This window comes from Euprymna scolopes, chromosome 37 (assembly GCF_053919585.1).
Source record: "Euprymna scolopes isolate OS-2025 chromosome 37, ASM5391958v1, whole genome shotgun sequence".
In the NCBI taxonomy this organism is placed as follows: Eukaryota; Metazoa; Mollusca; class Cephalopoda; order Sepiida; family Sepiolidae; genus Euprymna; species Euprymna scolopes.
In genome coordinates this window covers 77,666,922-77,691,636 of record NC_136518.1, presented here as the reverse complement: position 1 = coordinate 77,691,636, position 24,715 = coordinate 77,666,922, and the positions used below count along the sequence as shown (strand labels likewise).

At 35.0% G+C, this 24,715-nt stretch overlaps 1 protein-coding gene across 1 annotated transcript in view; it reads right to left on the bottom strand.

Annotated features, from left to right (window-relative positions):
• Positions 1-838: 838 nt before the first annotated feature.
• LOC145261229 (translesion synthesis protein REV1-like) overlaps positions 839-24,715 on the bottom strand; it is a 113,413-nt gene continuing 89,536 nt past the window's right edge. The window contains exons 16-20 of the mRNA XM_080119598.1: positions 22,738-23,016; positions 20,326-20,652; positions 14,553-14,730; positions 2,974-3,076; positions 839-1,426 (exon numbers count right to left, since the gene is read on the bottom strand). Of these exons, the coding sequence (XP_079975724.1) occupies positions 1,297-1,426; positions 2,974-3,076; positions 14,553-14,730; positions 20,326-20,652; positions 22,738-23,016 (1,017 nt within the window). The 3' untranslated portion in view covers positions 839-1,296. The remainder of the gene's footprint in view (positions 1,427-2,973; positions 3,077-14,552; positions 14,731-20,325; positions 20,653-22,737; positions 23,017-24,715) is intronic.

Here is a 24,715-nt window from a genome sequence, read left to right as displayed (position 1 = left end):
ATATTACTACAGAGATAATTCAATGAAAATTCAGTGAAAAAATTATATTACTACAGAGATAATTCAATGAAAAATTTCTAGCAGTAAATTGGATATAAGTCTTAAATAAATCAAATTCACAAACGATCATTACGCTGTTGTCTCAGTGACTACCATACACTCATTAACCTTTATCCTCGAGTGGCCTTCAGGTCTTGATAAGTGGTGACTATTTTGTAAAAAAAAAAAAGTCTTTGCATTTTAGATCTGAAGTGAAAGTCAGCCCTATAAGTTTATCAAAACAGGCGAAATAACTGGTGTGTTCTCTTTAATAAATTTTCAAAAATTTAATCCAGAATTTTGTAATTTTGAAGCATAATAAACTCTTTATAAGATAAAAAAAATGAAAAAGATGAAGGTAGAGACAGTCACTCTTAAAAATGAAAGTTTGAAATCTAAAATTGAGCAAAATGCACATCAAAAGTGCTAAGGAATGAGTATTTATGAAAAGTACTTATGAAGAGTAAGGACTGTGCTATTGTCACAATTTTCCAGGTAGTTTACGTAAAACACCAGAAGGTTCTAAACAAATTTGTGATTTTGTTAATTTGCACAAATGCTGGCCAATTTTTTCAGTCAAAAAAAAAAAAAAAAAAAAATTATTTCTGTTACTATGAAGGTAATAATTCAATGAAAAATTATTTAAAAAAATGAAAATATATTTTTTTTGTTGTTTCAAAAAATGAAATACAATGATGGACAACTTTTCTGAAACTTTAAGAAAATCAAAATTCAAATAACAAAAACATTGATAATATAAATATGTTTGAATAAGAAACGATTGATAGCAAACAAAAAATTATGTTTTTATGACTTTTTTCTTTTGTTTTAATTTTTGTTAAAATCAAGATATTTTTTTTTTATAATAAACCAAAAATAGCATATAAATGTTTTCTTAAATGACGTTGGCTGCTGCGACTTCATTGGCTCAACGTTTCAGCATCTTTCAGCATTTTACATAAACTGCCCGGTAAATTCTGGCGATAGCTCAGTCCTTATTCTCGATAAATATCGAGAAATGTCTAAAGCAATTGATGTCATTATTTCAATAGTGTCTGAGTGACTGCAGCAAATTGGTAAGATAAAAAAGTTCAATGAATGTGTTCCGCATGAACTTAATGAACAAATTTTTGTTTCTGAAATTGGACATCATTTTCAAAATTGCCTAAAATAAAATTAACGGATGGTTTTGATAATTGTGCAAATTAGTGTGAGCATTTAATTTATAAAATTTAAGGAAACTGCGATATATGGGGGTTAAGTGATGGGCAGACTGAACCCGAGTTTTAATTTGCTCTTATACTGCGACATGACTGCTTTCTGGACTTGGTCAACAATGTTCTGGAGACTTGCAAACCAATTTTCGGCTTTCAGACGACAGATATTCCTGAAAGTAAGAAAACAGTCAATATTAAAACAAATAGAAGTCAATTTTAGATAAATTCTTATGAAAAGTTAGTTTTGCAGAAATAGACATTTCTTTAAACAGTACAAAGGGAAAATAATTAGTTCTGGCAAACAAAAATCTGAAAGCGCATTCATAATTTCAAGTTTATTTTAAGATTTTCATTATTTTATTACTTGATTAAAATCTAAAAAGTAATTTTTCCATTTCATTGCAATGTATTAACTCATGCAACATTCACACGCAAACATTAATGAACACACAGACACACAACTCAGTAACTCCTCCATTGTCGTCTGCTCATTTAAAATTAACTTATTCACTGAAATATTCACAACCATTTTCATTGAACTTTGGAAACAAATGAACATTAACTTTTTTTATAACTTTTAATGAATTATAATTTGTATAGTTGAGTGTAGAAGTTTTGATTACGATTTTCAGACTTGTGTAATGCACAACCATTAATTATCGACTCTGATTTCTTCAATATCTCAGCTAATAAATTCCCCTTGTTTTACAAGGGCTCTAAAAGTATTCACAAACATCTGTTTTTTTCTATTGCTGTAATCTTCCATTTTTAGACATATATAAAATATCTCTTTTGTGAATGTCTTATGAACTTGTTATTTTGCATGTATTCATCATATCTCATCGTCTCGCATTTGATTATGAACCTGAAAACCTTTTTCATTGAAAATATTTCTCTGAAACTGGCTCATCCCAAAAATATTTTGCCCAAATTGAAATTTAATTACAAATCGTATTTTTCTTGAGAAAAATGCTTTGTTTAATTTTTCAACATTTTTCGGAACATGTAAATCAACTGCTTTCTTTGAAAGGTTGCTAAGAGAATTTATGTATATTAAAAAAAGATTTTTGTTTTACAAGTAAAATATATTTAAATTGTATTTTTGTGTTATTATTTTTTTTAGTTTTAGTGATAATTTAAAAACAATAAATATTTATCATTAGTACCAATAATGAAAAATTAGGTTAAAAATTTAAAAGAATCAATTTTGGAATCGGAAAATAGGGACACATTTTTCTGATACCGGTACCTCCAAAAGTTCCGATTATTTTTTACAACCTTAAAGACTCATTTTGCCATAAAATTTCAGATTTTTTGTTAGCTTTTATTTATTTTATCTATTTTCACCCTCTCAAAATGCTGCTCCCTGGCACATGCTACCCTGTCAACTGGCCACCTTCCTCATGCGATTCAACCTCATTAGATTATTTTCTATTGAGATATGTAAAGTCTCATGTGTATGCTGATAAACCAGACACAATAGACCACTTGGAAAATACCATATGCTCCAAATTGTATTAAATTATAAATGCCAAAAATTAATCTTTGGAATAAACTGCATATTTGTATCATAAAAATATTTTCTGTGATTTATTTTAATTTAAAGTTTGTCACCTCTAAAAAAAACAGAACAAAAAACCCTCTTATATATATATATATATATATATATATATATATATATATATATATATAAAAGACAGCCTGTAAAAATATTTACCTGTAGAGAAACTTTAACACCAAATCAACCTGTTCCAGATTTTTGTCTATGACAAGAGCTTTCAAATAATCAATCAAAAACAGCTCATCATCAACAGTCGGTTCTGAAAAAAGATTAACAAAAAACAATTAGTTGATTTACGTGAGATATGGGCAGCCATTTTTTTTTTTTTATTAGAAGAGAGGGACACCATTTATCAAGATCCAGAATTTCCTCAGCAGAAATAACCCCTCAGCAGAAATAACCTTCTTAGTGACATGCAATATGGTTTCCGTTCTGCCAGATCTACAGCAGATGTGCTAACGGTTATATCTCATATGATTAGTGAATCTCTTGACAAAGGCTTCCTTTTTAGGGCAATTGCTCTTGACATATCAAAGGCCTTCGATAAGGTATGGCATAAGGGCCTACTTCACAAGATTTCCAGCTACGGTATAACTGGAAATATTTTCTCAATCATTAAATCATTTCTTTCTGATAGGCTCATAAGAGTAGTGGTTGATGAGTAGAAATCAGAGGCCCACAGTATTAATGCTGGAGTCCTTCAGGGGTCCATCCTGGGCCCAACTCTCTTCCTGATCTAAATCAATGATCTCCCAAAACACATACTTAAATCATTCGTTGACATCTATGCTGATGACATGACCATCTATGGCAACACATCTAAGGCCGTAAATGACAAAGTTCTCTCTGATTCTCACTCCTCTGATCTTGAGTGCACGGTACAGTGGGGGAAGAGGTGGCTGGTTACTTTTAATGCATCTAAAACCAAGCTCCTATCTTTACATCATCAACGCTCTGATCCCCCATCTGGCATCAATTGAAATGGATCGCTCTCATCCAGGGGAGGCTCCATGTTTTGATAAGCTTCTGGGCTTGACCTTTACTCCTGACCTGAAATGGAACACATACATCAATTCAGTTGCCAAGGTTGCTGGAAAAATGGTAGGATCATTCTACAACTCCAGAAGATATCTCACTGCTGATGCAATTCTCTATCTATATAAAAGCCAAGTACGTCCAAAGATGGAATACTGCTGCCATATCTGGACAGGAGCTGCTAAAAACAGCCTATCCTGCCTTGATAGAGTACAAAATAGATTTTGTGGCTTAGTGGGGGATGCCCTTTCTCTTCCCTGCAGCCTCTCTCCCACAGAAGAGACGTTGCGAGCCTGTCTTCGTTTTATTGTTTTTTTCCCACTCTTTATCTGTGCCAAAACCGAAACGTAGATTCCATGAACAAAGCTATTTTCTTAGAAGTGCACGGCTGTGGAGCACTCTTCCATTTGCCTGTTTCCCACCTGACTACAACTTGGATGTCTTCAAGTCCAACATAAACAAATTCCTGATGAACCACCCCCTTAAGTAAGACACTTAAGAAATCTCTAATACTAACGATTACTACGATACTATACCATTGATTACTGTACACGCAATAACCCTTATCCTCGAGTGGCTTCCGGGTCTTGATAAGTGGTGACTACCAGGTAAAAAAAAAAATCAAAAAAATCCAAGGATAATTAGTGGCAGGTAGATGGAGAGACAACACCGTAATTAGTTATGGTAGAATTTGAGTAGAGTTTAATTATATAAGAGAATGGCTCAACAAGAACTTATTTACATTAATTTTGAAAACGACTATGTTAGCTGGGAAGCAGCCCCACAGTATTGTGTTCCACAGACGGGCATTTTGCTGAAAGAAACTCTGCTCATGGTATTTTTGTTTAGTTTTAGGTACAGATAGAGAGTAAAGGAAATTGTAAGTAAAATCAAAAATTAATTAATTTAGACAAAGAATATTAAAGGCTACTGCCCTTATTCATTACTCCTTAATATACTCTAACTCAGGTAACATTGGGTAACCTTACTAAATTAATGCAACAACTGTAAAAACATCTCCATTAAATGACTTATCAGATATAATTCTATCTTTGTTCAATAAAAGTTGGTACTCATGAACTTTTGGTCTCCCTGTTTATAGTCTCATTTTTTCTCGCTCACATGCCCCTATTCCGAATTTGTAGGTGTGGGTTGACTTTTTTTTTTTCTTTTTTAATCAAAACGGACTGATTAAATAATTTGCAGTAAGAAAAACGATTTCTTTTTTGATTTAATTATTTTACTGTGAAATAATTTATATTGATATGAAACTTATTTTAAAGTAAAAAATATAATGAAAGTTGTGCGTCTTATGTTAAAACTAGCTGGACGTCCAGCATTTCCCGGTCATACAATACGCTTAAAGATGATATTTTAATTTATGCAGATTGCGTATGTATTATTATAGAATCAATACTCTATTGAATATTATATATTATGAGGAATAATTTGTCCGGTGGACTAATTCGCAAAAAAAAAAAAAAATAAAAAAAAATAATAATAATGTCAAATTTCGTCTGTGGTTGTTTACAATATGACGTCAGCTGATAATTTAGGCTTGATGATCTTAAAAGCAATCTTTTTCCTTATAGATAAAAAAGAATTTTTACAGGGAAATATTTTGTGTTACACCGGCCAAGGTTATACTGGTGTAACGTAAAATATTCCCCTGTAAAAATTCTTCTTTATCATCGTTTTTAAATAAGAGAAGACTCCAGGTTACTTCAATGGTTGTACATCAAAACAATATGATTTAAATGTGGGTGTACCTCAGGGGTCGACCCTTGGACCTTTATTATTCCTGATATTTGTAAATGACCTCCCTGATAAAACTGTCTCTGAGATGGGCATATTTGTTGATAACACCATGCTCTATAACAAGTATGAGGGGAAAACGACTGAACACATATATAAAGCAATGGTGAAAACCGTAGAGGAAGACCTCCAGTCTGTAGTGGAATGAGGACAAAAATAGATGGTCACATTCAATGCTGCAAGACTAAGCTTCTTTCCTTTAATAATTACAAGAAACCTTCTCTACCAGTGACAGCCATGGTTAAAGATACATTACCTGAAAGTACTTTATTCAAAATCCTTGGCTTAATGTTCACAGGGAACATGAGCTGGAACAGATACATCGAGGGCATTGCCGCAGCTGCTGCAAGAAAGGTGGGTTCTCTCTGCTATACCAGAAAGTTACTTATACCTGAAAGTAACCTGTACCTCTACAAGGCCATCATTCGACCATGTATCGAGTATTTTTGTCACCTTTGAGCTGGCGCATCTGCTACACACCTGGACAGAGTTCAAAAGAGAGTCGCAAACCTAATTGGTCCTGAACTGTTAGCGTAGCTTCAACCTCTGTCCTATCGATGAAATGTCGCATCCTTCTGCCTGTTGTACAAGTATTTTAATGGTAGATGCTCTGATGAACTACAAGCCCTTGTACCCCCTCAACGTAAATTCTCCTGACAAACCCAATAAGCAACAAATTTCCACCCCTACAGTAGAGATCCACAAATGCCAGAAAGCCTTCTACTCTAATAGTTTTTTCCTCAGAGCTGCTAGACTTTGGAATTCACTTCCGGGTTCCTGTTTCCCCAACTGTACTGACAGACAGAAGTGTAATGTAAACAGTCATCTTGCTGCTAAACTCCCTACATAGTGTGCCAGCAATTATGTCCCAGATAGTAGCCCATACATCAAAATGACACTGTGCCTTGTTTGGGGTTAAAATGCAAAAAAAAAAAAAAAAAAAAAAAAAAAAAAATTAAAATAAGAGAAGAAAGATTGATTTTTTTTCGATTTTCTATACTTATTGTATGAATTTCTGTACAAAACATATCTAAGAACACTGCCAGACATATAAATTTCCTTTGTGTGAAATTTGTAAAGGATAGGCTCAGTCGTTTCGGAACCTATGAGAAAGCAACTCACACACACACACACACACACACACACACACAAAGTGACTGTTATATAACCAGAAAAGTCGGGGCCTCCACCCTGCTAGTAAATAATATATATGTATAAATAGCAATAAAGTAGGTAGTAATAAAAAAAAAAACATATACAGATATCCATATAGTAATAATATCTAGTACCTATTTACTGTGCCTCCCCACGGGACAGAGTTAGACACTAAGGTCGTTTTTTAACGTGGAGAAAAGGTACAAAAATAAAAAATTGTCTCAGTCTTGAAGGACTGCTCCTCCGCCGAAAGAGAACAAGAAATGGAAGTGTAGCATCTGAAGAACAGATACTACACTTTGATCTTGACCAAAAGGCCAAAGTAATTCATGCATTCAAGTGGTGTTCTGCTCACACACACACACACACACGGTAACTTTTATATAATAGCAGAGATAGAGATATACAGAAAACAATACCTAAATAACTTGCCTTCATCCCAGGTAACACCAGGTAAATAAAGTGAATATTTTATATTGAATTATTTATATGCACTTCATTTTTTTAACTACACACAAGTTAATATTTAAAAACTTAATTTTTTATGTTGTTTTAATTTTCAACACACTATGAATTTTACTTGAGCTATTACTTTTCCTGTCTTACTTTCAAAAGACCAGCATTATCAGTTGGTACGAGAAGCGTGCAATAAGTAATGTCCCTGACCCACTTCCCATAGCAGTAGAGCAACGAAACTTTGCACAGTTATTAGTCTTTCTCTACATAGGAACCACCCAGAGTTATGCATTTCTCCCATCGTTTGATGCAGCTCTGGAGACCGTTTTTGTAGAACACCCCAGGTTGGTCCTCTAATCACGGCGTGACTTCAGAAATCAAGGCTGCATCATCCGGGAAATGCTTTCCTTTCAAAAACAAGTTCATGGCTAGAAGAGGTGAAAGTCAGAGGGTGCAAGGTCAGGAGAGTAGGGAGGATGGGGGAGGATTTCCTAACCATACGGCCATGCTTCTGATCTGGTGACATGTGAGTTGTGCACCGGAGCGTTGTCCTACAGGAGGAGGGTACCTTTGCTGATCTTGCCCCATTTCTTGATTTCGATAGCTTCCTTTAATTTCCTCAAAAGTGAAGCATAATAGGCTCCTGTAATTGTGGTACCCTTTGCCAGGAAATCTGTCATCACTACTCCGTCCTGGTCCCAGAAGACTGTGAGCATGATCTTGCCAGCGGAGGGCTGCACCCTTGTCTTCTTTGGAGGTGGTGAGTCCAAGTGCTTTCACTGCATTGACTGGGCTTTGGTCTCTGGATTATAGTCATGGATCCAGATTTCATCCTGTGTAATCAGTCTTTTGAAAAACTTTGACTCATCTTCTTGGCACATCTCCAAATTCATCCTCGAGCACTCGACACGTTCTCACTTCTGGAATGGTGTGAGCAACCTGGGAATCCATCTGGCAGACACCTTATGCATGTGCAAATGGTCATGAATGATAGTTTCCATAGACCCTGTACTAATCTTGACATCTTGGGCTATTTGGCGAATAGTAATGCGCCGATCTTCCAAAATAGCAGCCTCAACTTGATGGACAGATGTCTCATCAATGGCAGAAGGGGGGGGGGCGACCAGGTCTGGGAGCTGTTTCTACAAACTTCCGGCCATGTTTGAATTCACAATGCCAGCGCTTTACAAGGTCATATGATGGGGCATTATCACCATAAGTTTCTTTCATTTCATCAAAAGTCTCCTGTGGTGTGCATCCTTTCAAATACAAAAACAGGATCACTGCTCAACATTCAATAGGCTCCATTTCACACCTAACTCAGTTCACACACCTGTAAAACAGAAACCACAATTAGTTCAGAGCTGTAATTTGCCACATAACCCATAGAGATATAAATCATTGCACATGCAAAATTTCAGCTAGATCAGACAACTGGAAGTGGGTCAGAGGCATTACTTATTGCACGCCCCTCGTAGAGACCAAAGTCGGAAAGTGGAATTGAGAAGTCAGCATCCTCGGGGAGGGGCAATCTGACCTGCAAAAGTGCCTGGGCAGCTCTGTCGAGATTCCCTGGTAAGGGCGCCTCAGGCGATTAGCAGTAAACTAATCCCTTCTCAAAGAGAGAGGGAAAAGTTTGGGACATCAGACAACTAAAAGTGGGTCAGGGGCATTACTTATTGCACGCCCCTCGTAGTTACTAGCCTCTTCGCTACTCATCCCTTCCAACGAGAAGAAATTTTGAAGAGACAGGAATGTTTGCAAACTGGTATTACATTCTGTCCCAATATTACAGAATAATGCATTTAAAAATTTAAAAACAAAAAAAAAAAAAAAATTTAAAAACAAACAAACAAAAAACATTGGTCAAAAAAGAAAAAAAAAAGAAAAGAAAAGAAAAAGTCCACCGATGCCGGTCCACACCTATGAATTCGGAATAGGGGGATGTGAACGAGAAAAAAAAAAAAAAAACGAAACCATAAACAAAGAGACAAGAAGTTCATGAGTACTTAAAAGTTTTAAAACATGTTTTGTTTTTTCACTCTTCAAAGCTTCACAATAATTTTATTTTTATGCTTTCATAAACATATATTTATTATATAAATATATTTTATATATATATATATATATATATATATATATTATATAAATTATATAAATTCAAATAAAAAAGAACTTTTAAAATTATAAAAAAAAACTCATTTTTATAATTTCATAAACATATTTCTTATAAAATTTCAAATAAAAAACTTATTTTTTACATTTTGTTATTAAAAGTGCAAATAAAGACTGTGTTATTTTTATCTTTTTATATTTTTCAATAATGTCCTTTTTTTATATTTTATTTAAATAAATCGATTCACAATAGAAATACTGAAAAACAATAAAAGTGAATGAACTGATTTGCCTTGTCACCACTTCCGGAAGTTAGAAAGTATGTTAACTGACTATAACCTTAAAATGCATTGATTTAACAAGATAAACAAAATAACCAAAACAAATAAGTTTTCTTAAAAAAAAAAAACTTTGCTGCGCAACACAAGAGAAAGACATTAGCTAAATTGATCACAAAAAATTTTTTCTGTATAATTTTTATTGTATATTTTTCAATAATGTCATTTTCTTATATTTTATTTAAATAAATTGCTTCACAATAGAAATACTGAAGAACAATAAAAGTGAGGGAATGGATTTGCCTTGTCACCGATTCCGGTAGCAGACACACTGGAAGTTAGGAAGTATGTTAGCTGATTATAACCGGAAAAATCATTTTCATTTATCTCTTCATTTCATGAACTAGTTTCAAAGGTCACAATTATTTACACGAACATATTAGGTTGGCGCAAAAACAATATCGTTTTCTCACATATGTTACTTTTATATATGACTAGCGGGGTACCTGGCGTTGCTTGGGTGTTTGGAGGTGTGTGTTAGTGGTGGTGGTGGGGGGGGGGTAGATTAAAACAACCCTGTTAAAAAAAAACGTTGGCCGGTTGTTTGGAGGTGTAAAAGAAAAAAAATAGTTTTAGTATAAAGGTAGGCTTGAACACCGAACGTTTGATGCGGAGGTGGAAAGGAAATGGAAAAAAAACCTGCGACCTAACCATCTCGACCACGGGAACAGATGAATTGATAAGTGTGTTAAGTTGACGTTTATAAACCGAAATTAGCAGGTGCGACAACGTCAAGTTGTGGAAGCCAGTTTCTGTTTTCCCCGCTACGCGGCGATCAAAACAATAAAAAAAAACACAAAAAAACTAACGTAAGGTAAACGAATGATGAAAACAGGAAAATGAACACGTCAAAAATGGCTTAAATAAGCCTGTTTCGATATTAAAATTTAAAAAATCGGTGGGTACCCGAGTGTTTTTGGGTGTCACTAAGAATAAGCGAAGTAAAAAAAAAAAAAAGCTGAAAAACGAACGTTACGTGAAAAATGGCTTCAATAACACTGGTTCAATATTTAAAGTTAACAAATCGGAAAAAAAAACAAACATCTCACACCATGATTCAAACCCAAAACGTTTAGATAATGAACCAAGGCCTTAACCAACTGAGCAAACGCAACGTACATGAAATTTGTTTTGTTTTTCAACTATTTAAAGTAAATCAGGTCACGACGTCATCCGACGCATGCGTAGAATCGGTCATTGTCATATGAGAGGACCATTTTTGTTGACCCCCCCCCCCCACTGTCGAAAATTGTCGATTTCGGGGTGAAAAAGTTAACGTTTTTGGCCAATTTTTCGATATTTTTCGAGCAAAGGATGGAGCTTTGATGTGATACCGAGTTTGTGAATTTTCGTCGCATCTGTCAAAAGTTATTAGCAGACATCCAAACATACATACATACATACATACATTTTCGCTTTTATATATATAGATTTCTGAATTAATTCATTGATATATATATAGCCATGTTATATATCATTTTGAAGCGCGTTTTTTGCTCCATCGGTGTTATTCATTATCATTCTCAATTTCTTCATTCCTTTTTTTGCAGGCTTTTCGACAGCATAGACAAAATGTGTCCCCCACAACGTAAACACCCTCGATAAACCTGACAGGCAGCTAAATCCCACCCCTACACAGTAGAAATCCCGAGATGTAAAAGATCTTTCTACTCCAGTAGTTTCTTCCTCAGAACCTCTAGACTTTGGAATTCCATTTTAGGTCCCTGCTTCCCCAACTGTACTGACGTGCAGAAGTTCAAGTGTAACGTGAACCGACATCTTGCTGCCCAAATCCATACATAGTACCCCAATAGTTGTTGCCCCTGATAGTAGCCCCCTACACCAAAGTGGCAATGTGCCTTGTTTGGAGTGAAAATGTAATAAAAAACAAAAAAGATTCAAACTAGGTTGAAAAGCTGCCGAGACATTGGGCCCAGAACTTGCCCTGAACTATGTTCAGTTTCTGTTCTGTCGCCTCTTGGATCTTCCGACCACTCTGTTGTATCAATTAAGATAAAAATGAAATGTAATAAGTCCCCAGACGTACCTCTCCATCGTACAGTATATCGATACACTAAGGCTGACTGGGATAGCTTCCGTACATTTATATCTGATCTACCTCTGCATTCCATGTTTAAAAAGGATGTGTCCTCTATAGTATTAGACCTGACTGAATGGTTAATTGTAGGTATTGACCATTTCATACCCTCTAAAAAGTTTCAGCAAAAACCTAACAGCCAGCCATGGTTCTCTCCAGAATTTGCTGCTGCCATTGCGCACAGAAATCACTTTTTCCACTGCTTCAAACGTAATAGATGTATGGAAACTAAAGCCATTTTCAGGACTGCCAGCAACCATTGTAAGAAAGTAATAAGGAACGCAAGAGAGTTGTATGCTCAATCTGTTAAGTCCAAAGTAGCTGAGCAGCGGCTTGGTTCCCACCAGTTTTGGCAAATAGCAAACAGAATCCTGAACAGAAGCGTGTGCTCTCTCCCAACTATTATCAATGGACCTGAGGTAATCTTTTGTCAGCATCAGACAAAGCCAAACTCTTTGTCAAGAACTTTGCAGCTAATTCTACCCTTTGCGACCAAGGCCGCCAACCCCCAATATTTCCTCCTGTATCAGAAAACACGCTATGTGATATACATATATCTGTACGTGATGTTGCCAAGCTAATCAAAAAACCTTGATTCCAGTAAAGCAACTGGCCCTGACGGTATTCCAATTATAGTACTCAAAAAACTTCAACCTGAACTAGCGCCCATACTTACAAAACTGTTTAAACATTGTCTTAAGGAGAATAGTTTCCCATCTCCCTGGAAAATCTCATCAGTATGCCCTGTATTTAAGAATTCAGGTGATCGCTCATCCCCCTCTCAGTACAGGCCAATAAGTCTCCTGTGCGTCATGAGTAAGTTGCTAGAATCTGTGTTAAATACAGAAGTAATCAACCATCTCAACAAAAATAACCTTCTTAGTGACACTCAATATGGTTTCCGTTCTGCTAGATCTACAGCAGATGTGCTTACAGTTATATCACATAGGATTAGCAAATCTCTCGACGGTGGCAATCTTTCTAGGGCAATTGCTCTTGACATATCTAAAGCCTTTGATAGGGTATGGCATAAAGGTTTACTTCATAAGATCGCTAGCTATGGTATAGCTGGAAAAGTCTTCTCAATTATTAAATCATTTCTTTCTGATAGGTTCATAAGAGTAGTAGTTGAGGGGCAAAAATCAGAAGCTCACAGTATTAATGCCGGTGTCCCTCAGGGGTCCATCCTGGGCCCAACTCTTTTCCTGATCTACATTAATGATCTTCCAAATCACATCCTTACATCATTTGTAGACATTTATGCTGACGACACTACCATTTATGGTAGCACATCTAAGACAGTAAACGACCAAGTTCTCTCCAATTCTCTCTCCTCTGATCTTGAGCACGTAGTACAATGGGGAAAGGAGTGGCTGGTTACTTTTAATGCATCTAAAACCAAGCTTGTCTCTTTACATCATCAACATTCTAATCCACATTTGGCATCAATTGAAATGAATGGCTCTCGTCTTCAGGAGGCCTCAAGTTTTGACAAGCTTCTTGGCTTGACCATTACTCCTGATCTTAAATGGAACACGTACATCAAATCTGTTGCCAAGGCCACTGGAAAAATGGTGGGATCTTTCTATCGATCCGGTAAATATCTCACTGCTGATGCTATTCTCTATCTATATAAGAGCCAGGTACGTCCAAGGATGGAATACTGTTGCCACATCTGGGCAGGAGCTGCTAGAAAGGACTTGTCCTGCCTTGATAGAGTTCAAAATAGACTTCGTAGCCTCGTAAGAGATGTCCTTTTCTCCTCCTTGCAACCTCTATCTCACAGAAGAGATGTTGCGAGTTTGTCTCTGATGTATCGTTATTTTCATGGAAAGTGTTCGACTGAGCTTCAATCTATGGTCCCCCCTCACCAAACTTTCACAAGAAACACTCGTCTAGCTGTAAACATTATCAATAATTCCCCCCACTCTTTATCTGTGCCTAAACCTAAACGTAGATTCCATGAACAAAGCTTCTTTCTTAGAACTGCACGCCTGTGGAATTGTCTTCCGTTTTCCTGCTTTCCGGCTGACTACAATATGGTTGTGTTCAAGTCTAAAGTAAATAAGTTCTTGATGAGCCGTTCCATATAAGTTATCAAATTTACCAAATTTTCATTACTAATGATTACTATATTGTCCAATTTCTACTGTACACTCTTTAACCCTTATCCTTGAGTGGCCTTTGGCCCTTGATGCCTATGTAAAAAAAAAAAAAATTTCGCAATGGTGACAAGAGCCTCGAAGATGAAGACGGTCACGTCCGGCCGATTGTGGTTGATAACGAACATTTGAAATCCCCAATTGAAGTTGATTTTAATGAAACTGGTAGTGAGTACAAAAATGTCTGCGCATTTTGTAGAGTCGGGTTACTTAAGAATAGGAATAACAAAATGATATGCAGCTGATATTATCCTCAACGATCACATAGGAGTAACATAAATTCTTGCAGTTCATATGCAAATTAGATGATCCTGGGTTGCATAAAAGCAAGCCGTTTGAAGAACAGTGAAGTTTATATGAACATACCATACTGAGGTGTGACAAATTATTTACTCGAGTCAACACGGAAAGCCAAAAGAGCTGAAGAAGAAAACTGCAGTAGTTCATTGCTGAAAAAAATGACAGGTGTTATCCATCTTTGAGTCCAGGGACACTGCACCCTAGGTACTAAAACAGGACACTATCTTGATAAAATAAAGAAATAGAGAAAAATTAATTTACCTGGGAAAGTTGTCAGCCATTCTCGAAGAAGATGTCGGACTTCAGTGATAGTTACAGCATCACCCAGACTAACTATCATGGGAGGTTGGCTTGAGCCGTTAGATGATTGACTACTCGGATTCACTTCCGAGTTTTTCTCTGAATACTTATCATCTATGTTTCCATACAAGAAAAGTTTCTGCATAAAAAAAAATAAACATAGAGTATATTAAGAAAACTTATTGGATGACAAAACGATTTGTTTTGTGGAGAAAAAAAAAATATCCCCTCCCCCCAAAAAAAACAAAATAAAGAAAACAACAAAGGAATGAACAAAAAATAAATAACAAAAACGATAACATAAAAAAAAAAACAAACAAAAAATGACAAAAAAAACAACCAACCAAAAAATGACAACAAAAACAACCAAAAAAAAAAAAACCAATCAAAAAACAAATGTTCATTGATTTAGTATAATAATGGCTATTTCCAAAAATGAAAAATATTTTTGGTTTAACAAAATTACCCAATAAACAAAACAATTAATTTCCTGCATTTAATTGCATTGTTTTGGTTGGTTGGTTGTTTTGTTTTACGGCATATCAACCCTTTTCAGGTTATTTAATGCCGAATCTGGTGATTTTGGAGAACGATTTTTTAATATAGTGTATTTGTTTTTTAAGTCGTATTCTATTTAACCCATAGTTGGGACCCTAACAGGTACTACCACTCTGGGTCAGAGTGGACCTGGGAGCAATGGCAATTAAAGGGTGGCTCCACACTCCCTAAGGACTGCAAGCTGGGGCGTCACCATCGGATATAGTTTAAGGTCATATCCAGGACCTTGCATTGTTTTAATTTCTTGGTACAGATCAATCAATCTCCTGTATGTCATGATTAAATTGTTTGAATCTTTGTACTATTTTCATTTTTTGGACTATTGTTCTCATCTTAAGTGTCACTTTCACAATGTTTTGATCGATGTAACCTCCAACCTTCTTCAGGTGTATTTTATTGAATTCGGGACTGTTTCTGTCAAACTCAGAAATCTGCACAGAATTTTAAACGTAACCCTTTATTTAAATTCATGGGGGTAGCATGCTCTTGTTCTGTCAGCCGTGACTGGATAGAGACCCTACATAATTCGCAATTGTATGTTTTGGTCGCCTATACTAAGGATTGAACCTTCATTTTTAAGGGGAATATCACTTTGCAATTGAATTTTTCCAAGTACTCAAACTATTGTGTCACAAGTCCTTGCAATGCTTCCTTGTTTGAATCTGTAATAAATCAACAAGTTATTAAACACCTCAGCAAAAACAATCAGTGACAAGCAATATGGATTTCATCTTGCAAAATCAACATCTGACATGCTGACTGTAATATCATGCAAGATTAGTCAATCTATTGCTTCAATTCTAGAGCAATAGCTCTTGATATATCAAAGGCCTTTGATAGGGTTTAGCGGAAAGGTCCGCTTCACAACTTTTTAGCTATGGATTATCTGGAAGTATCTTCTCAACCATCAATAGCATTCATCTAGCTACAACCACTACCAAGTATTTTCGTTGCTCTCTATCAGTGCCTAAAACTAAATGAATATTTCATGAGCAAAGTTTCTTTCCTAGAACTGGCCATCTATGGAACATAATATCATGAGTTTGTTTCATAGCTGATTACAACATGCCCATTTTCAAGTCTAATGTAAACAAGTTCTTGTTGAGCTGTCTTTTTAAGTAATCAAATCCTATCTAATTCCACCATTACTGATCATCAGGGAATGTTTAACTCTTATCCTTGAGTGGCCTTTGGGCCTTGATAAGTAGTGACTCCCTAGTAAAAAAAATAATTCCTTTCTCTTTGATAGATTTATAAAAGTTGTTGTTGATGAGCAAACTCTGAAGCATGTAGTATCATTTCTGGTGTGTCTCAAGGAACCATTCTGGGCACAACCTTATTCCTGATCTTCATCAATGATTTCCCAAATCACATTCTAAGATCATTCTATGCATACGACACACTATAGCCGTAATCACATTAATGATCCAGAGTATTCTAGAAAATTGAGAAAAATGTGTTTGATTACTTTTAATACGTCTAAAACCAACTTTTTCTCCTTTCACCATAAATGCTCAGAAGTGTGTCATTGAATTTTTGGCAAAAGTGCATTGAGAATGGTGGTGACTATGTAGAAAAATAAATTCTGAAGCACAAAAGAATACTTTACTTTTGGAATGACCCTTGTATGACAAAGCGCGCTCCAGCCACCTGTGCATTGAGAATGATGGTGACTATGTAGAAAAATAAATACTGGAACACAAAAGGTTGGTTGTTTTAATATTACCACTCCCGTCTTCATAACTCTTCAACATTATATTAAATTAAATAGAATACGGTTTTGTTATATAACCAGTAAACACATCGGTCCCATCAGTAGCAATGAGGGACAGTTTTTTAATATCATTTGGATTAGCCAGACTAGTGTTTTTATTTTGAGTATTATTTTCACAATGTTTCAGTCGATGTGCCCTCCAAACTTTTTCAAGTCTATCTTTTTGAACTCGGGAATCTGTATGGAATTTTGAACATAACCCTTTATTTAATCCATGAAGGTAACATGTTCTCGTTCTATCAACTGTAACTGGGTAGAAGTCCTAAGTAATTCGTGATTGTATTTTTGAATCACCCACACTGAGGATTGAACCTTCAATCTCCTGGAATGTAACTTTTACAACTGAATTTTGTCAAATACTCTCTCCACAGCAGACAATTCTAGTACGAATTTTAGGAGCCTTGAACCTATTTTTGTTTCTAGATGTAAATACACTACTCATTACCACATAAGAACAGTACGAAAAAGACAAATGACGTTCGTCAGTCATGTCTACAGAAAAAACGGAATAGAGTAGATTAGTTTGGCGAGAAAGATCGTGGGTAGAAGAAGCAGAGGATGACAGCGAGAAAAATATGTTGACAGTCTGAACACCTGAGCAACATCAAAAATGATGAACAACAATGAATTCATTAATATATCAAGGGAGAGAGATAAATGGAGAGCCATAGGTATTAATGGCTGTACCAAGAAGGACACCACTTGAATGCATGAATTACTAGATATTATTACTATATGTATATCTGTATATGTTTTTTTTTTTAATTATTACTACCTACTTTATTACTACTTATACATATATATTATTTACTATATATATTTATTTACTTTTCCGGTTATAAAATATGCTTAAATATATTTTTATTCATAAGCCAATTTTCTATTGAATTTTTATATATATAATGCTCATTACTATTGCAGAGCAAATATATATAATAATATAATTATATTATATATAATACGTTGAAATTACTGGGTTGTTTATACGATTCGGTAACCAAAACTTGTGTAATTAAGCAGATAAAAATAAATAATATATATATATATATATATATATATATATATATATATATATATATATATATATATATATACGTTTTATTTTTTATTACCGTATCTTTCTGTTAAGTTACATTATTGTTTCAGCTACCCGTCAGTTTTTATTGATTACCATTTCTACTATATATATATATATATATATATATATATATATATAAATAAAACGAACTCATTTTTTTCCCTCAAAATTTGACCTTAATAGGATTAAAAATCATGACATTACATGCAAATGTAATGCGTACAAACTGTAACACATTATCTGAGGTATGCTATAGGCCTATTACCTCTACAGTTCCTCGACAATGGTACATTCCTGTATTTTTTTCGGTGAGAGTCCACTGCCAAAATCGGTTACATTCAATGGAAGTTGCAACATTTTTTCTCTCTATTAGATTCCTCCTTTTCCCGCTCCTCATTTACACTGCAGTGGATGCGCTCACAAGGAACAGTATGAGGAAACACCGGTTTGGAATCGTACAAGGTCATTTATATTGTTTCTTCTTTTTTTTTTTTTTTTTTTTTAATCTTTTTTTAATGATTTATGCTTTCTGTTTTTCCCATAATAAAATAGACCCCCCCCCCCCGAAAACGCGATTATTATTATTATTATTGTTTTCTTCTTGCTTTATTTTACTTCCGGTTTTAACGACTCTAACCGTGAAATCTAACTATGACCTTTATTTATTAGTGCTTCCAACTAAACATTTACTTTTACACAAAGAATTCATTCTTTACTAGTTTTACTAGTTATTATTACGACTAAACGATAAACCAAAACAAACTTCACTGCAGAATTGATATTTGACCTAATTCACTTTTTAGTTAATTCATCACATTTTTTTTTTCTTTTTTGTTTTTTTTTTGTTTACACCGGACCGTTCATATTGCATCATGTTAATTTTTTTTTTTTTTTTCACAACATTGTTTGTTTTTATAATATTTAAACAGGGTTATTACTTTGCTTTGGTGTCATTAAATTGTTAAAACTTTTTTTTTTACACAGTGATCACCACTTATCAAGGCCCGGAAGCCACTCAGGGATAAGGGTTATTGCAAGTACATTACGTTAGTGTGGAGATTTGATGAAGTGTTTACTTAAGGGGGCGGTTCATTAGGAATTTGTTAACGTTGGACTTGAAGACATCCAAGTTGTAGTCCGGTGGGAAGCAGGCAGACGGAACAGAGTTCCACAGGCGTGCAGTTCTAAGAAAGAAGCTTTATTCATGGAATCCGCGTTTTGATTTAGGCACAGATATAGAGTGGGGGAAATTTTTCACAGTGGATTCAGCTAGACGGGTGTTTTTCGTGAAAGATTGGCGAGGGGGGACCAGTTATTGAACTTAGAGAGGAATGACATATCATAAACCCTACATTTTCTAACCTACTAAAAAAAATGTCATATCACCGAATACATCATATTGAACTTAAGCCTATAGCCATGTCTAGAGAATGAACATTGTGAGAGCTATTCCAATTAATATTAAGCCTCCCACCGAAAAAACGTGCATTTGCTTGCATGCTGACAAACACACTGTAGTGGGGTTTGGAAGGAGTGCGATTAATTACTAGGATTACTGACTGGTATATACTGAGTGCGCAAACAAAATGGCGTTTTCTATGTTATGATTGAGCGCAGAGTCGCTCTTTAACATTTCCAAAAACATTGCCTATGTATAAGTCGACACCCAAAAAATAATCTTAAAATCGTCTCCCAGAAATTCGACTTATACACAAGTAAATATGGTAAATGAAAAATCCTTTATATTAGAAGGGTGGAATCCATTGAAAAAAGATGAAAAAACAAATACAAAGAGGGAGTGTGCATTGTACAGGTCCACCCTAGTTTTTTTTTTTTTTGTGTGTGTGTGTGTGTGTGTATGTGTGTGTGTGTGTGTGTGTTAACAGCCTTAAAAATATCAGGAAGTAAGAATTAACTAATGTTTAACAGTGAGACCTTTTCAAAACAAATCTTAAAAACAAAAAAAGGAGTCCCAACTCCACACGTTTTGAAGTATTTCTACGCATTTTTAAAATGCTTGGAATTTATGCCCCACCCAACCCATTCCCTACTTTTTGAAACTGGAAGTCATAAACCGGAACTTGTAAAGTGGAAGCAGATTGACGATTTCAATGCCCAAGCAAGACAATTTGAGTTTTATACTATATTAGATTTATAATTAATGGCTCCTATATGGTGTTAAATTCTATAGTAGGTCTGCTTCGTAGTTGATTTCTCAACTTTTTTGAATAATCCTACTCTCCACCATTCTTCTGAAGAATTCAAAGAACAGAGATAATCAATCTTCATCATAAATTCAGAACCGCTGATTTTTTTTTTTTTACCTTTCGAGCATCAAGTACAGTTCTGGATCCAAACCCTCTCCTTGCTCTTGGTCGGCCACGAGGTACTTTGAAATGAGGACTTCGTTTCTTGCCAGGTGACTTCTTTGTTTTATGTGGGGATTTTCTCTTTGAGCCAGCTCCTCGTGCCCTGGTTGGAGATGAATCTTTAGTTGGAGAAAGGAGGCACATCATTTTCATGGGTGAAAGACACTTGGCAGTGGACAAAGCAAGTGCTTCATCCTTTTTTCGGATTTCTCTCTGTTTCATAGCGGCACGCATTTCCTGCTGAATATCTTCGGGAAGTTCATTTAAACAGTTTTCATCGACCTGCAACAAAACGAGAAAGTGAATTAAGATAAATACGCCTTCGTAACGATGAATCTACACATTCCTTTGACTTTCTCCATTTTAGAGACGAGGATTAATTATTCATATTATTTGGATGCTTCGAACTACTATTCTCATCTTCAGTGTTATTTTCACAATGTTTTGGTCAAGGTAACCTCTGTCCAACTTGGGGAATCTTTCTGTCAAATTCAGGAATCTGCACAAAATTTTGAAAGGAATCCTTTATTTAATCGTCTGCAAGAACAGGTTCTATAGTGAATAAAGTCCTTGGTAAAAGTCAGTTGTAAAGTTGTACACTCTTCTAGAGGTTGAAAGTTCAATCCTCAGTGCAGACGACACTCAAAATACAATTGCAAATTACTTAGAACCAAATCATGGTTGATTAAATGAGAGCATGCTACTCCTAGGGGTTAAATAAAGGGTTCTGTTTGAAATTCCATGCCGATTCACGAGTTCAACAGAAAGATTTCATAACACTCAAGATGAGAACAATAGTTTGAAGAATCCAAATAATACAAATTCAAAACATCATAAATCTCTGAAAACTAACTCGATTCTTAAACAAAGGAGAAAGTTTATCCATAATATTTGGAAAATCAATGCCATTACTTTCAGATTATGTCGTATACGTAGAAAACAAAATCAAAGAGCTTTTTGTGTGTGGGAGAGAATGGCTTTTATAATATTGTTCACTATTAGTCTAATTTTATTTGTAGTTCATTTCCTTTGTTTCAGTTTGACTTATTACTCTAGTTATCTTTATCAATGTGCTGCTTACGTATTTCATAATACAGTAAAAAAAATAAATAAAAGCTAACGTGAATTAAGATTAAAGTTAAGGTGTTATTGTGGACCTTCACCCCTTTTAACAAACCTTGTTAAACTTTGTACCATATTTACATCCTATGGAGCTCAAGCACGAACGAACACCCAATAATTTTATTATAACATATTTCTTCAAACTGTAACATAATTATCAAAGTATACTTACGCAAATAGATATGAAAAGTCTTTGTTAAAGTTTGTGCCATATTTATATGGAGTACAGGCGCGAACGCAGACCCCACAATTTTATCATACCATCCCTATTTAAGTTAAAACATACTTATGAAAGTATTCTTATGTACATCTATATCAAAAATCCTTGTAAACGTTTTTTTTTTCATTTTTTATTTCCATACTTTGGGGGCCAGGCGCAAACGCAGATCACACAATTTTTATGAACCACAGTTCTGCCAGATCAAACATACCCATTCCTGATCCTCGATAGATCTTCTATCATTATACGTAATCAGTTTTTTAAAATAGTCAACCATATAGGAGCCTATTCGTGACCAGACACACACACGTTCAGCTTATATATATATGAACCACAGTTCTGCCAGATCAAACATACCCATTCCTGATCCTCGATAGATCTTCTATCATTATACGTAATCAGTTTTTTAAAATAGTCAACCATATAGGAGCCTATTCGTGACCAGACACACACACACACACACGTTCAGCTTATATATATATGAACCACAGTTCTGCCAGATCAAACATACCCATTCCTGATCCTCGATAGATCTTCTATCATTATACGTAATCAGTTTTTTAAAATAGTCAACCATATAGGAGCCTATTCGTGACCAGACACACACACACACACACACGTTCAGCTTATATATATATATATATATATATATATATATATATATATATATGATTACTTAATTTGATCACATAAATTGATATACGGAAGTATAAATTTATGCGTAAACTTCAAGTATTTACTTCAAAAGTGCTCAATATGTAGGTAGAGCTAGGTAGTATGCTATAAAATATATATGGCAATTAAGCTACACAGAATATTCCGCATTTCATCCACGCTAGGATTCATCAGGCTTATGAATAAGCCTGATGAATCCTAGTGTGGATGAAATATATATATATTCTGTGTAGCTTAATTGCCATATATATTTTATAACTTACTATATATATATATATATATATATATATATATATATATATATATGTATACATATTTACATTTGGTTTTAAGTATTGACAATTACTTACCTGTGATAAATTAGGTAATAATTCACTCTCAATATCGGACATGTTATGAACTGTAGAACTGACAGATTCTTTAACTCTGACATCCATTTTTTCATCTACAAAATCCGAAGAATTAGGTGCCTTCCAATGGGAACAACCAGGCTGATCAAGGTTAGTGGCTTTCAAAGGTGTTGTCGTCGTTGTCTCATTTTTATTTTTATTAATCTGTTTCTGCTTCAGAGCCAATTGAATTTGATGACGAATATCAGCTGGAAGTTCATTTAACACATCATTGTCAACCTGCAAATAAAAAAAGCATATATGAGGTGCCTTCGATAAGTTTCCAGACTTATTTTATACAGGCATTTAAAATTGCTGGAGGTTCTTGAAAATTCAGTATGTTATTGCTATACATCTTATGAAATGACTGACCTATTTTGATGATTTCAGGTTCAAATGAACAGCTACAGCAGGAATTGGAATGCACCCTACTAAAGCCTGATTATCACAGCTGGAGAATTGCAAAAATGCAATCTGGACGTGAGAACACTTTAGAAGGACGATATGCAATAAAATTCGGTTTTAAACTCGGAAAACATGCCACAGAAACATATGGAATACTTCAGACTGTTTTTGGACCATCTTTCATGAATCGAGCATCAGTTTTTGAATGGCATAAGAGATTAAACAAAGACAGGGAGTCTGTTAGGGATGATGAGAGGTGTGGGAGGAGCAAAGAAGTCAGAACACCAGAGTTGATTGGCCAAATAAAGAATTTCATGGATGACGACCGTTGTGTGTCTATAGAGACAATAAGTGCACTGTTTGATGTCAGTGTGAGAACTGTACACACAATTATTTGCGAGGTGCTGAAGATGCAGGAGATTTGTGGAAAGTTTGTCTCAAGGGTGCTCAGAAAGAAAGGCATTGTCATGACCAAGATGGGCATCAAGACAGTTCTTCACTTTTTCGATAGTTCAGACTTTGCTCGCTGTGACTTTTGGTTATTCGCTAAGCTCAAGGAAAACCTTAAAGGCTGTTATTATGAGACAGTTGAGGAGATGAAAGAGGCTGTGATGATGGTCATTGACACGCTTACACAAGAGGACTTTCATGAGGCCTTCCAGAAGTTGTTGGAACGGTACAACAAGTGCATTGGCGCCGGAGGAGACTAGAATTCCATGTGTGTATTAGCAATAAAAGTGCACATGCGAAAAAGGTCTGGAAACGTATCTAAGGCACCTCATATATAAGACGTTAAATTTTTATGTGAACGCATGCAGAACTGAACATTCATCTACTAAGTACATATATAAAGATGAGACAATATCTTTTCATTATAGCAAATGTTTTTCGATGGTCAAACTTTTTCAAAATAGACAACATCTTGAACATTAAACGGAAAGTGTTCTATGACTGTTATAATATATAATAGCGAAAAAAAAATAACTTAATATTGCATTGCTAGAAAGTGTTCAATGATCGTATCAGTCTACATAAAAGAAAAAGAAACATCTGGATCAGACAGCAAATTGGAGTAAGCAACATCGTTATTACCATACAACTGGGTAAACATAGAAGGGGGCAGGTCATCTTTCAAATTCTGCAGACAATAAGGTGGACATCTAACGCGGCAGAATGAACCTGGAGTTAATGAAATAAATTATGAAGATGGCACAAAACCTGATGGACAGACGATCTTGACAGTCAATTGGGTCCTACGTGGTTCCGCCTAAAAGTCCCCGGCGACGCGAACCAGAATTTTGCCAGGGTTACTCATACTGGATTTACATTAAGAACAATGGGCTCCATATTTTGGCCAAGTTTCAGAAAAATCTAATGGATGGATCAAAAGTTATGGGGCAAAATGTGTCATTTTGGCCATTTTGGGGCCTTTTGAGCCCCTGGAGACACAACGGGAATTTTCGCAAAAGAAGTTTTTTTTACTGTGCACATCTATTTAATAAAATACAATTTGTGACAAAATTTTAAGAAAAAC